At 32.6% G+C, this 15,892-nt stretch overlaps 1 protein-coding gene across 5 annotated transcripts in view; it reads left to right on the plus strand.

Annotated features, from left to right (window-relative positions):
• Nucleotides 1-15,295, plus strand: part of LOC127716439 (heat shock 70 kDa protein 12A-like) — a 38,589-nt gene extending 23,294 nt beyond the window's left edge. Inside the window, exons 1-7 of one of the 5 annotated variants that reach the window (XM_052222628.1) lie at nt 1,119-1,665; nt 3,658-3,703; nt 8,946-9,044; nt 9,771-10,070; nt 11,556-11,780; nt 12,060-12,216; nt 14,025-15,295. In XM_052222628.1, the coding sequence (XP_052078588.1) occupies nt 3,665-3,703; nt 8,946-9,044; nt 9,771-10,070; nt 11,556-11,780; nt 12,060-12,216; nt 14,025-15,199 (1,995 nt within the window). In that variant the 5' untranslated portion in view covers nt 1,119-1,665; nt 3,658-3,664 and the 3' untranslated portion in view covers nt 15,200-15,295. Of the gene's footprint in view, nt 1-1,118; nt 1,666-3,657; nt 3,704-8,945; nt 9,045-9,103; nt 9,678-9,770; nt 10,071-11,555; nt 11,781-12,059; nt 12,643-14,024 lie in introns of those variants that run through there. The other 4 variants (XM_052222629.1, XM_052222632.1, XM_052222630.1 and 1 more) reach the window with 4 other exon arrangements.
• The last annotated feature ends 597 nt before the right edge of the window (nt 15,296-15,892 follow it).

Raw genomic sequence — 15,892 nt, forward strand, 5'->3', positions numbered from 1 at the left:
ATGGGTTTTCTTTATTTTATTTTATTAACAAAAAAAATATACATGTTACTTTTGACGATTTAAAACTTGCAGATAGACAATGTTCCTTATATAAAACAAATTAATATGCTATAAAAAAAAACCCCTAAGATCCCGATATTTTTTTTATATCGATCTCATTTGGTCAACATTTGAATTTAAACTTAAACTATTCCTTTCTCATACATTGGTTGTATTGTAATTTATACATGTATTTTTATTTTCATTCGAACTAAACTGGAAACAAATAATTACGATATAAAATTAAAAACCAGAGCATGACATCAATTACGTTTTGCGAATGTTGGGACAAAACGGCTATACTTTTTGAAACGATCTAAAAACCTTGTTGCCTAACGAAAAAATATTAAACACTATATTGCGTAAGAAGAAAAACAGAAAAACCTTTACCGCCAAGTTTTATTTTTTATGATCTAACTATGCTTATTTGATAGACAGCTGGTTAAAACCTCAATTTTAAAGAAAATACGGCGTTTTTTTTCGTTGGGACAAGATGGCTATACTTTTTGAAGTCATTGCAATAGAAACTATACGCATGGTTTCCGGCAAAAAAATATCATGAACCAGGAGAAAAGTAAAAAAACTTTCAAAATATAATAAATATTTTTTTCTCTCAGCTTTTTCAATTTCACGGTATAAATGCGCAAACCCGAAATATACTTACTTTGCATACGGTTGGACATTTTTCAGACCGTTTACAAAAATAACATTTTCCGGATTACGGTTTCAGGGGTATTGATTTTGCTTTAACACGCGAATAATTATAACAATAGCAATATTATTGTGAAGTTTTACGATGATCAGAGAAAAAATACCGTAGGAGAGAAACGGAACTTTGATCTTTTGCACACAAAATGAAACGTTGGACATTACGTTTTTGCGTAAAAATGGGATAATTAAGTGTTATAATTCCTGGTATTTTAAATTTCGGTTCCTTTTTTTTCTTTAATTTCAAGTCTAATGGAATGAATTCAATCAGAAATCACTATATTTTTATCGAACTGACCAGTCTACGTATTTATTTTTATGCTAATCTATAGCAAAATGGAATTGGTACCAACATCGTGCGCAACGTCACATATATATAAACGTAATTACGGGAATATCTTTTTCCATAATTGAAACATTATTTGATTATTCGATTTATGTGAGGAAAAACAGTTAAAATATTTGAAATGATTAAAATTTATTATTTTTTTTTATCTCGTACCTTTTAGTTTAAAGAATGTAATATACTTTATATCTTGACAGTCATCATTGTGAAGATTTTGACGAAATTTAAGATAATTTTATCAATAGATTCACAACTGATAGCCTATGGCAAGGTGCCCATTTATTTATTTATCTAACAATAAAATGACTAAATGTTCATATTATGTATCTTTTGGAACTGATATCTTTGGTATTACTAAATAACAATTTATTAAAATGTAAGCAATGCACAAACTATGGTTATATTGAAACTAAATCTGTTAATTGTCTATCAAATGTCTAAAAGATACTGATAGTCTTATACATTTTCTGCGTAACTGTATATTTTCATCTTCCTTGTTGAAGATATATTTGTATATTTTCGTTCCGGTGGTTTCATAAGAAGCATTCATCAATGTTACAGTTTTAATACAAGTAAGTCATTGTTTTTGTTATTTCGGATTGTAACCAACCATAATTGCTGTACATGTACAAATTGTCTATAGAAATTGCAACCCAAATCTTTAAACTTTTATCACCGACGTTTTACACACATTAATACAAGAGTACCTGGGTATCAAAAACATTATAGACATGTATATAGCATATAATATATTTATTCTAAGGCATATTGCAATCCATGGACAAATCGAACAAACCCGTTGTTATCATTGATAGATTGGATTTTACTTTAATCTAAAATAGGCAGTTTGAAATAGATCCATTGCAATAATCGCCTTTGTTATAGATTTGCGTTTAGTGTCTAAAACATTTTAACAAAAGGATCTAGATATGAGCTGTGCTTGTGGTTGTTCATTAGAAGATTCGATTAATTTGTTCTTAGAATTCTATTCTACGTTAATTCTAGAAATCTCGTATTTGAAAATATCCAACTCTTACTTGTTATTCAATAGAGCAATTGTGGAACAGGAGAAATTGAATTTAAATATATATATTTGCTGTCATCTTGTATTTTTGTATATTAAAATTATTTGACGAGGATTATGTTAAGTTGTTGTTTTTTATACAAATAAAACAAGTTTATTGATAATCAGTTTTATCCAAGCATGAGCATGATATTTTTGTAACCCCCGCCGTAGACAACGGGGGCATTAAGTGCCCCTTTATAACTTGGATAATTGCAATTGTTTTCGTTTCCGCACTACATGTATATTTTAGTTTTCTTCGTCCAAATTTGATGAAACTCATACCCAATGCTCAGAAGCAAAACTAGTAGACAGAGTTCGAATTTGGGCAGTGAGTACATTACTGTTCTAGAGTTAAACCACTTTTTAACCTTTTAAAATTGCAAAACTTGAGGTGGGGAATTCGTGTCCTCAGACACATTCTTCTTTTATTTATTAAAAAACGTTTTGCAAATAATTTATTTCCTGAAATTCAACGCTTCATCGAATTGTGATCATGATTTGCGAAAGCGATAGTACCTGGAGAGAACCAGCGGCCTTAAGCAGTAAAATTTGCAATCATTAAGCTTGTCAATTAAGATCGGAGTCGAATGCACCTCGTCAGGTACAGGGTAAAAACTCATAACCTTGGAGTTGACAGGCTGGTGAGCACTGTATATTTATCTTTAAGACCAGTCAGCCATCGAGGCCACAAAAAGAAATAATTATGTTACATTGTCAATGTTTTGTTATTGTTGTTTGTCTTTTAGTAGTTTTGAGGTAGGTTTGACTATGATGTTGTCTGTTTATATTGGACTTTTGGTTTTAGATTGTCTCTTTGGTATCCTCTTTCCCTTTTTTAAATAAGTAGATAATTTTGGTGGGCTAGCAAAGTATAGACAAAGCAGGTTATAATTTTGATGTTTATTTGTTTTGTTTTTTTTATGAAGGAGTCTTTAAAAATAAATAATTCATCTATACATAATTATGATAACATTATACATTTGAGAACATCAACTATCAATATGAATTCACAGCTTAAGAAAAAAATAAAAAAGTTTGGTAACAACATTTTTGATTAAAATTTGAGAAAACGCTAAGGTACAATCAGTGTAATTGCTTTCCCTTTACTCAAATTAAAGTTGTTGTTTTTTTATCAGTCAAAATTCATCAATTTCGTGTTGGTCTTGTTTCAGTAAGGTAAATCATCCATCTCAAAAGTATTGCCGTCAGTATTATAGCATTAGTATAGGATGTCATGATTTCATATCTGCTGTTTAGTTGTTTTGAGTTTGATATTTTAGTAAATTCGGTCATTTTTTTATTCAGTAATGCGCAGTTTGTTCTGCTTGTACCTGAGGTTTTCGTATCCATTAAATTGAGTTAAGTTTTAATGGCTAAGAATCCTTTTTTTTAAATGTGCACTGCCTTGTGACTCTTATCTTACTGTTCATGCTTGAAAACAAGTGAGCATTAAAAATTGAAGAAAATGTTCTCAAATGTATATCAAAATCATTTGCAGATAAAGGATGGGGAATTGTATTACAAAGCAAAGGAATCATGGCTACGTAAGTAATAATTCATTTCAAATACTGGGATTTTAATTCATTCGAGACCACCGCTATATGAAAATAATAATAATAATAAAAAACAAACAAAAAAACACAAAATACAAATGTGGTGTCTCCGAAGCACTTTTCTTGATTTACCTTTATCAGGAATGCTCAGCCAAAAAAAGTTCGAAGTCAAGGATGTATGAGTACTTGAATACGTACAGTGCTTTATGAGCAGTAATTAACGATTGCATTACAGGTTCTTTTTACATTTAACTTTGTAATATAGTGTTTGCTTATACATGTACTTTATACAAGTATTTAAGTGTAAAACTTCCTTTATTCAATATGAATTTTACATTTGATCATAGCAATTTAGTATTTCCAGCAGTTCTTTACCTCGGCTTATGAATTTAATATTTACTTTTTATTTTATTTTCATTTAAAACTGTCTCCGTCTTACTAAGGTATTAAGGTCTACGGAGCCCCTAAAGTGCCAAAGATGAAATGTATAATATTTGTGCGCACGACTTTAAATCTTGTGCGCACAACTTTTAACCTTGTGCGCACAACTTTAAATCTTGTGCGCACAACTTTTAATCTTGTGCACACAACTTTTAAACTTGTGCGCACAACTTTTTTTATCTTCTGCGCACAACTTTTGTAAACTTTTGCGCACTACTTTTAATCTTGTGCGCAAAACTTTTAAACTTGTGCACACAACTTTTTAACTTGTGCACATAACATTAATCTTGTGCGCACAACTTTTAATCTTGTGCGCACAACTTTTGTAAACTTGTGCGCACTACATTTAATCTTGTGCGCACAACTTTTAATCTTGTGTGCACAACTTTTGTAAACTTGTGCGCACTACAATTAATCTTGTGGGCACAACCTTTAATCTTGTGCGCACAACTTTTGTAAACTTGTGCGCACTACATTTAATCTTGTGCGCACAACTTTTTATCTTGTGCGCACAACTTTTAAACTTGTGCGCACAACTTTTTTTAACTTGTGCGCACTACATTTAATCTTGTGCGCACAACTTTTAAACTTATGCGCACAACTTTTAAACTTGAACGTACGACTTTTTAAACTGTCCACAGAACTGTCAGTCATATATGTTTATAAACTTGCTTGCATGTGCCAGTTCTTTTTATAATCAAACAAGGATGGATCTGATTTTCACGTATTTCATTTTGGGAATTGAACCTAATTCGAATATTCTAGATGTTGGCCGAAGGACCATGTGAGCTATTGTCATCAATAAACGTCCGTCGTCCGCCAGTCCACCATTCACATTTTCATTTTCTCCTCTGAAACCACTTGGTCAATTCGGACCAAACTTGGTAGGAATGATCCTTGGTAAAAGGGGATTCAGGTTTTTTTTTCAAATGGTGGTCAATAGGTTAATGGGGTATAAGAACTTGAGGTCCAAAGTTTAAATATAGGCTTCAAAGGGGGAAAGCTTTAAAAATCTTCTTAAAAACCAGAGTTACAAGGCAGTCATATTGTCTGACACATCAGTAGGACGTGATGTTTCAAGTTTGTAAAAATGAAAGTCCATAGGGTCCGAGCAATTGGGGTCCAAAATTTAACATTGGTTTTAATTGGAAAATGCTTTCAAAATCTTGTTCTTATGAATCAACAGTAGCAATGCAGTCATATTTTGCATGAAACATTAAAAGGATATGAAGATTCAATTTTGTACAAATGAATGTGCACGGGTCCATGCGGTTCGAGCACTTAATGTCCAGAGTTTAACACAGATATACATGTATATATATATATATAAATATTTAGAATAAGTGACGACAAGGCAGTCATATTCTGCATGAAGCATCGGAGAGACATGAATATTCATTTTGGTACAAATGAAGGTGAGGGTGTCCTTTGGATGCGAGCTCCCTAGGAGTCTAAAGTTGAATATCCATAGGCTTAAATAGGAAAAGCATTTAATATTTTCAAACTAACCAACCATGTTTTGCATGACGCATTAATAGGACATAAAGATTCAAATTTATATAAATCAATGTCCAGTGATTTTTGGGTACCAGCATTTATGAGGACAAAGATTAACATAGTCTTCAATGGACAACAACTTTAAAAATCTTCTTTAGAACCAAGTATGATAATGCAGTCATATCTTGAATTAAGCACAAGTAGGATATGAAGGTCTGGGATCCAAGCACTGGACGTCCGAAGATTAAAATACGCTCTAATTGGAAAAAGCTATTAAAATCCTCTCTAGAACCAGCAATGACATGACAGTTATATTTATCGAGTCTCTGTTTAGGGGGTGCCAGTAATCATACACTCATTGATTGTTGTGCTTTGGTAATCACTTAAAAATGAAATGTTTTCTTCGGTAATCATTAAACCATTTTCTTCAGTAATAAAATCATCATGCAACCAATTAATCGTTAAAAATAACACATTGTGATCAAGCAATCAGCGTTAAAATGACCTGATAATCATGTAATCAAATACCCTAACAGAGTCCCGTATCGTTATCAACATACAGCAAAGAATTCCTTCTTGAACTTGTTTTGCGGTGAGACCGTTGAAAGCGTCACTGTGACTTTCAGATGAAGAACAGCAATAAAACTGCTGTTCCTTTGCTTTTGGTTTTGTCAAGTGTATGTAGAATTTTTTTGTCACGAATTTATACACCGTATTCATTGTTTCTTATTACCCAAACAATTATTGTTCACAAACGACGACAGACCTACACATTATAATCAAGTAAATATTTGCATCAGTATAGACATTGGGGAAATTAGTGTGTAAGATATTAAAAGTTGAGGGTATTTTTTTTTAAATGATGCTCTACACATTAAAGAATTTAATGGTTCTACGTGTTTCTGGTACAATTAAACTAGGCTACGAATAAAAAAGAGTCAATTATGATCAACATAAATTTTTTTTACACACTTTCATGACTTTATAAATCTTCCATCACTTCAATACAGTCCACTTTATTGAGTTAAATTAAAAAAAAAGGACACGGGGTAATGCCAATCCCATGTACAAACAAATCAAGGTTTCACCAATTGTGAGCGATCAAATCTTCTACTGTGTGTTCCATTACTGCAATAAAGTTCACCTGTATCTTGTTAAATGAAAAAAAGACACATGTTCATGCGAATGCCATGTACAAAAACAATCTAGTTTCCACCAGTTTTGAAAGGTCAAATCTTCTAATGTATGAATAAGTTAGTCAAAGGTGCACACCAGTTTTCACAGTAAAATTCCAAAATATAAAAAATACTTTTTGATCTGCAGACAAACATGTATCTATCAAAACTTCAATTTGGTAATTAAATGATGCCCATCACCCAAATATCATCGATAAGAAACTGTTAAATTCTGTTCTAAATGAGGGATAATTTTTGCAACTGTTTGATGCTTCCAAAAGTCTCCCACAAAAAGTGTGGGCAATAAATCGTAGAGCCAGACCATCTGTTGAATCAAACTGAATGGAAATATCTGCCTGGTCTTTCAACATTAAGTCAGACGCTGTACAAAAGCGTAACAACAATTTCAATTTGGCCTGATCTATTTCTTTAATGTATTTTCTCAAGTACTGCATGTCATCTCTATCAGCAGAAGAAATGTTTTCAGGAAAGATAAGGCTTCCCAAAACGTTTTTTTACAGTCGGTTGTAAAGTATTGTAAGCTGTTGTAATTTCGTTGGATTGATAAAGGTTCCCAAGTCCTGGACACTGGACTGAAACAGTCTGCAATGTACTTTGGTTGCTGAACTAGTTCTGTTAAAATGTGCAATTTCCTTTATGATTAAGTTAATATTGTTGTCAGGTTTTTCCACTTTCTACAAGAGTGGCTATCTAGAAAATCTGCAAGATCTTTGTCGACCTCTGCAAAGTTTTCCAAAGCTAATAACACAGCTTCATTTTCACATGGAGACATGCACTTTAAAAAGATATCCATAATATCCGATTTTACCTCACCAAACATTGCTTCTTCAAATATGACTCAGTCTGGTGCAATTAAAACATTAAAGATTTCAAGTTGTGCGCACGAGATTTAAAGTTGTGCGCACAATATTTAAAGATGTGCGCACAAGATTTAAAGTCGCGCGCATAAATATTTAATTTCATTTTTGGTACTTAAGGGGCTTTGTAAAGGTCTAAACGTGTTTTAGTAATTTTATAATTTCAAATAAGAAAAAAAAAAGAATGACAGAAAATGCTAAAGCCTATACATAGACATCAAACGAAAAGAGAATGTATTGATAAGATTCAAAATCAGTAAAATCATTTTAGCCTTTCGGAAATTATGTTAATTGAATGGATTAGTGATCAGATTCACTACGATTTCACAAACATCTCGAAATTGACATATTGGATTAATTTTACACACTGTAACATCTTTGTTAAATACATCTTCTAACAAAATATCTTTCTGAGTAAAGCCTTAGCTCATGTCTAGATATTAATGATAATAACTCAAAATGAGGCTTTTGGGCAGATTATTTAAAATAGTGAGATTTGGTTTAATCAATTATTCACTAGAGACCAAAGGACGTGGAGCTATTGGTCACCCATACCATATACTACTCAAGCTATCAAAATCCCCGGCATGACGAAATATGAAATAATTCAGATTACAAAATCAACTGTCTAATCTATGCTAAAACAATAAACCAAACACAAATATGGCAGAAACAAACGAAACTGGGTTTGTGAGCGCTTAACCTTTCCCCTATGCTTGCACAGCGATGTAAAGGCACAGTATAAACAAAAATTTGCAAAATTCAGTTGGAATTGTTCATCAGATAGATACGAAGCTCAAACTAAAGAAAAAAAAAGACATGAAGCACCGATCAAAGTGTACTCGCAGATCTGAAAGCTGATTCTAAACCGATTACAGATAATTGATAAATATTGTCGATTACAACTAATTAATAAATATTGTCTTCCCAGACTTAAATATCTATATGATTCCACCCAACGGTTTAGTGTAAAGAATTATTCATACACAGTCTGTTTATAGTGCATGACGAATAATTCCTGAGTCCACAGCTACTACACATCCTACTAACTGATACATTATTTAATGGTCTCGTCCACGTGGTCTCGTCATGTATAGGTATGACATATCTCCTGCTGAACATTAAGCAAACGAAATTCAGTTATTTGTAAAATATAAAAAGAAAGATTTTTGTTTGACTTTTTACAGAATTTCAAATAGAATGTAGGTTCATTCAAGTCATAGTATGATCCATCTCTTTCAGGTAGATACTTATATACCCAATCCAGATGATCCAGACGAAATATATTCCAGGATAGGTGAAGTGAACGGAACACCATTTGCAGAATCATTGGTTTTTCAGGTAAAATGGCAAAAATGTAAACAATATGCAATTTTTTTTAGCGCTTGTATAACTGAACTTTTTAAATGTGTGGAATTGTTTTAAGAAAGAACGACGATTGTCCAGTGTCTATTTTTTTTTATTCAAAAACATCACGAACTTGTCCGTCTATAGATATTAGTCTATAAAAAAGACTAACCAGCAGACGTAATATTACCGGATCATCAAGAGTAGGCGATACTGTGCAGATGAGGAAAGAAAAAATATGAGTATTACGATTTGAGCAACGATACTAATATATTATGGTAATATACGAAGAGGATGTTATAAAATCGTGTTGACAAATTACGTCTAAACAAATAACCTTCTTCAGTGTCAAATGTAATACAATACAAGTTGTTTATGTTCATATATTTTTTGTTTTATCATCGTGCACCAAGTAGTGCACAGAAAATTAAAAAAAAATTGTCATAGCATAACAATTGTTGTATACTAGCTAGGTTTTAGAAGAATTAAATAACGCAGTAATCAGATTCCACAGGGGGCTCGGAAAAGGATACACCACGCCATGATCAAATGAATAACAAACAACAGTCAATGGCACGTTACACAGAAAGATAAAGCAAGAAGAACACCACTAAAAATATCCGGAGCGTAAGTAAATCAAGTTCCACTTCTAATATTCGATATGTATGGAAACCATGTTTTAACACCACTTAATAAGTGTCTAAAATATATATTCTCCAGACGCCAATAAAGAATCACATTTTGGTAGCAGCCATTGATTTTGGAACATCCTTTTCTGGATACGCCTATTCATTCCGACATGATTATGAAAGAGACAAGCTAAAAATATATACCAATATGTGGGCACATAACAGCGGACTTTCAGCAAAGGCTCCATCAGCAGTTTTGATTGGTCCAGATCGTCAAGTGAAAGCTTTTGGATATGAAGCTCACAGGAAATACAATGAATTGATAGAACGTGAAGAGGACATGGATCATCTATACTTCGAAAAGTTCAAAATGATTTTGTTTACCACGGAGGTATAAACATTTAAAATTTTTAAAAGAATTGAAAAAAAAAACACAAATTAAATTGCTTAGATCGACAACTTGTCAAGCTTTACTTTCATCGGAAACACTAAGAGGCAACGGTTTTGAAAGCAAATTAAAGATGTATGAATATATGAGAAAACAACAGTATGTATAACATAAATTAAATACATGAAAAGAAGGAGTAGTTTTCAATACCACTAGAAAGAATTATTACATATTTTTAACCAAATTTTAAATGAAGAATTATCATTCTGTTTGAAAAAATAATAAAATGGTAACGTGAAAACATTCAAACATACAGCTTGTTTCTTTTTCTCATTCTATATAAAGATAATAAGCAGTGGTATGAAAACTTTCTGTTCGATCAAATAAAAAAAAGTAACGCTTGAATACAAATCCAACCTGATATTAATTAATGCACAAGACAACTGCAGTTCAAGAATAAATTGATGTTTAGAATATGCATACTGTTGATTATATTTATCTATTTACCTTTTAAATTTAACTGGTCATTTCTCATTTTACGGCAGTTTTTCATGAAATTTATATCGTTTACATACAACTAAAAATATAAATATGACAACGGATTTTTGAGTTTGTTTCTTTGTGTAAGATGAAACACTAAAGTGTCCCAGCTAAATTAAACTCCATTTTCCTCAAGCTAGTCTACGGGCATATTGTATTCTATATTTTCTTTAATTGTAAGGTTTTGAACACTTCCGGTACTAGAAGTAGCTACGCAAAGATCCCTTATTGTGCATATTGAAATTATTGAAAATATAAAATGGGATATTTAAGACGCAATTAATCGGAAGCAAACAAAATGGCTATGTAGCAAAACATGCATGATGATACCCGTATCATATAAACTCAAGTTATTGGACAACATGTGAAGCGACTACTTAAATCTGACAATTTAAGTCCTGGAACTACAAAGCAGAACATAGAAACAAATCTATAGGGAGTTTCCTTTGTGTTAAGATTACATGAGAACTGATTAAAGAAAATTTGAGTTATCGTACGAAGTGTTGATAGACGGACGATTTGACGGACATTGATATACATTAATACAAATGAGACAACTAACCACCAGAGTCCATATGACTGCACAACCTTCAACAATGAACAAGACCTAAACCGTATGCATTTGTCAGCTATAAAGGGCCACAACCTGACAAATGTGAAACAATTCAAACGAGAAAACAAAGGGTTTTGATTTATGACAAAACAGTCATAGAAAAACATTTATGGCAAACAGCAATCAATGACAACCACTGAAGAACAGGCTACATATTAAAATAAGAAGATGTGGTATGCTAGCCAATGAGACGACTATCTCCCAGTGATCATCAAATGAAGAAGAAAATTATACTAATAGTTCACCGTACAGTTATTTTCATTTTTGGTTATAAAACATGTACATTTTATCATCAGTTTTTGCTGAATTATAGTGTTATACAACAAATATTTCAGAATCTAAACAACAAAACTTTTATACGTGATATTTCCGGAAAGGAGATGCTTGCTATAGAGATGTTTGCTTTGGTACTTGGATACCTACGGAACCATCTAATGCAAAGACTAGAGAACCGTGATACCAATGTTATACTGGAAGAAAACATGATACAATGGGTTCTAACTGTTCCAGCAATATGGAGTGAAAAGGCAAAACAGTTTATGCGATATGCAGCGGCTAAAGTAATTAACTGAATTTACTTGAATTTGAGAAACTTAGCATATTTGTTTATGAACATGTGCCAAACTCTCCTAAAATACCCACAAGCTTTGTTTATCGGTAAAACATTTAAACAGTTTTGATTTTAAATGAACTTTCAAAATTAACTTAAGCTAAAAAATGTTCATGATTGCTAATAAGTTAATGTAACTCTGATATATAATGAACACATAAATAAAAGACTGAGTGTACATTTTGTATAAATACATATTAAACTTACAGTGACTGTACATGAATTTCAGGGTGGTATTCCGAGTAAACACCTAATTCTCGCCTTGGAACCGGAAGGTGCATCATTATACTGTATATATCTACCACAATGCATCACCACGCAAGGAAAACAAATGAATGAAAACGCCTTAGAAAATGGAACAAAGTACATAGTGTTGGACATTGGAGGTAGTTTTATTATAATTCAGAAATAAATAATTATGTAAAAATACAGGCCAATAAGATATTAAAATGTTAATTTCTCTATTAAAATTTTAGTGTTCATACTATTCTGAACTAGAAATTTCCATATAAAATAACAGCAGAAACGATTTAGAATCAAATTTCGAAGTATCGAAGTCACACAATAATGTTTTGGGTCAGTTGTATATTAAAATTGTAGGAGTTTTATCGACCCCAGTTAATATCTTCTATTTAATCGAAACTTGTATTCGAGTGGGGGGATTGTCGGGCAAATGGATTTTTATATTCATATTTCTAGTATTCATTTCATATCTGTATATCTTAATTTTTAGTATTGTTTCTGGTAGATAATTAAATATACATAAATGTTTGGTTTTACGAATAAACTCAATTTATTAGTCCTCATTTTTATTTTACTTAATACATCTTTGTCTACTTTCATTTGCACACCGTTTGTAAAACAGAATCAATCGTAATCGTTAACTAGACAGCACGTATAGATCAGTCTGTGTATTTAAGCAGATATAAGAACAAAACATTACCATCAACCTTCTTGTACCTCTTACTTTTATTTATGGTAATTCATCGACGCAAATGCTGTAACGATATGTTGCCGTCATAGAAATGCTTTATGTCATATATATTCAGTACAACATAACAATATGTTGTTGTAATACACGTGTTATTAATTGTGTTTGTGTCTTTGCTATTCATAAAACACTTACCTGTATTGATTTGTATTGCTTGTTCCATGTATCTTTTGTTCGTCCGGAAATAATAATTCAAAAGATTTTTTGATTGATTTCTGTCTGCTCAACAACAGCACATATTCCACGAGAGCTCTAGACTAGAATTATTCAAAACTAATTCAATAAAATTGAGAATGGAAATGGGGAATATGTCAAAGAGACAACAACCCGACCAAAGAGCAGACAACAGCCGAAGGCCACCAATAGTTTGGTTTTGCAAAGTGTGTCGACCAGGATAAATATCAAAAGATTTACAATGCCTTTTAAAACTGAAAGTGTTGTGGATCGAAGCAATTATTCGTTACTTGAGACAGGTCACCTACGGACCCCTAAATCAGGTGTTGCAATAACATTCGCGGTACCAATTACATATGTATGCTACATATTTTGCGCATTTTGACGACTAATGTCTCTCTAGTAATGCTGTTATCCTAAATCTAATACAACTTTGGAGTTATTTAATGCCCCTGTCCCGACTGGACGAGGGTGCATGTTTATACATCCCTAACAGCCATCAGGACGATCTTTTTTGGCAGCAATGGTTTACTACCTTGATCCTAGATTAGTGACCTAAAAATGAATCAAGGACTTCCTCTCAACGTATGTGACTATTTATCCAAGTCAGATAGCATCTGGAAACCACTTTTCTTCAGTCCACTATGGACCATTTTTTTAAGTAAAGTTTCAATCCCCTATGAAACATTTGATTTTGCATTTGGAAACCACTTTTCTGCACAAAAAGCGGTCAATTTATAGTAATAATGACAATGAACTTTATTATTGCCACCTCATTGACTCAATATCATTACGTATCTTCCTGGTATGCGTGATCATACATGTAGGTAAGGTTGCAATCCGATAAAGTTTTGGAGTTAGTATCCGGAAACGAAATGACGGACGGGTCAAACACTATACCCCTGGCTTCTTCATAGTGTGGGATATAATTAAAAACCTTCTTATATTAGAGAACTGAAAATGATTTAAAAAAATAGCAGACAGAATATTCGGAAAACACGAAAGAAAGAATCTAATTTTATGTTTCAGGCGGGACTGTTGATGTAACAGCTCATGAAATACAAAGAGATGGAACTCTCCAAGAACTATATCAAGCAACAGGTGGTTGCTGGGGTGGTTCAACCATAGATCTGGAGTTTCAGGGTTTGTTATGCACGATATTTGGATCCGATGTCATTTCTAAAATAAATGATGAACATCCAAATGAAATGATAGATATACTGCTCGATTTTGAAATGATAAAGAGAAGCTATGAACCTGGAGTAACTTCTCATATCAGTATTAAATGTCCTTCGTGTTTATTTGAGGTTTATGAAAAGATACATGGTGTCAGCATCAGGGAAGATGTAAACAATACCTGTACAGGTGAAAAGGTGAAATTTGTTAGAGATAAGCTACTTATATATGCGGATACGTATGAAGGATTCTATACTAAAACTTTGAATAAACTTGTCAATCATCTTAGACAACTCTTACATTTAGACACATTGTCAGACATATCAACATTACTTCTTGTAGGGGGGTTTGCTGAATCAAAAGTGATAAAAGACAGCATCGTTACAAACTTCCCCCTACTTCGTGTTATAAATCCAGACGATTGTTCCTTGGCAGTGTTAAAAGGTGCTGTGTTGTATGGTCACGACCAAAAGGCGATTCGATCCAGAATTTGCAAATGTTCCTACGGAATTGGAACTCACGCCAACTTTAAGGAAGGAATCCACCCGGAAACAAAGAAGCATATTGTTAATGGTATAGAGATATGTGATGATATTTTTGATATTCACATGAACTTGGGAGAAAGAGTTGAAATAGGTCAACCCAGGTTAGAAAAAATCTACCATCGGCGCGTTCGTCCTGATTCTTCAAATACAGCCTCTCTGTATGTCTATGCATCCACTTCTAAATCTCCCATGTTTGTTACCGACGACTCTTGTAATGTGTTAGGCTGTTTGTTCATTGAGCTTTCTGGGGTTAAAGATAAAAATGTACAAAGTGAGCTTTCTTGGGATAAAGATACAAAAGTACAAAGTGAGCTTTCTGGGGATAAGGATAAAAAAGTACAAAGTGCGCTTTCTGGGGATACAGATACAGCAGTACAAAGCGTGCTCGTCAGTTTTCATTACGTTGGTACAGAACTAGGGGTGATTGTTCGAGTGGCGAAGACCGGGATAGTCTTGGGAGCAAAATTCGACTTTCTTTGTTAAAATTCCAGAGTTGAACTTGGAAAAAATAATTTAGGGCGTTTAGCAGTGTCAATATATAAGCACAACTTGGATAAACAAAATAATAATATACGTTATCGCTATTTTACGAATTTTTCCTTTGATCTTGCTGACTGATAATTTCCGTTCTCAGCGGAGTCGAGTGATATGAAAACGGAGTCGAGTGATATGAAAATTATCGCTAGAAACTAAGGGAACACGTGCCGTTGTCGAGGAAATTAACAACGTCTTCATATGTAAAATACCGATAAACAGATTATCATTGGTCATCTCAACTCGATTGCTTTTCTCACTTTCGCCGTACCGGCTCATGCGAGAAAATCAATCTCGTTGAGATAACCAACGATAATCTATAATTATAAAAACAATTGTGTAGATATTGATATTTTGTTCATGTAATTGTCAGATTTATATAAAAAGAACACACCACTTTAAGAATTATTTGGGTAAGGAAGTTGATAATTTCTTTGCTAAAATGAAAAAAAAAAAAAAAAAAAAATGGCCATAATTCTAAAAAATTAAATATATGCTAAAAAAATATGCAATAGTTCATGACATAAAATCCCTACATACTCTTGACAAAACCCATACTAAAGTAAAGTGCTTCATTACTGTCCTTTGTGTCAAAGTCACAATAAGGTATACATATTTATTACATCTTCTTTTTTAATATTT

This window comes from Mytilus californianus, unplaced genomic scaffold, assembly GCF_021869535.1.
Source record: "Mytilus californianus isolate M0D057914Y unplaced genomic scaffold, xbMytCali1.0.p SCAF_9, whole genome shotgun sequence".
NCBI classification, from domain to species: domain Eukaryota; kingdom Metazoa; phylum Mollusca; class Bivalvia; order Mytilida; family Mytilidae; genus Mytilus; species Mytilus californianus.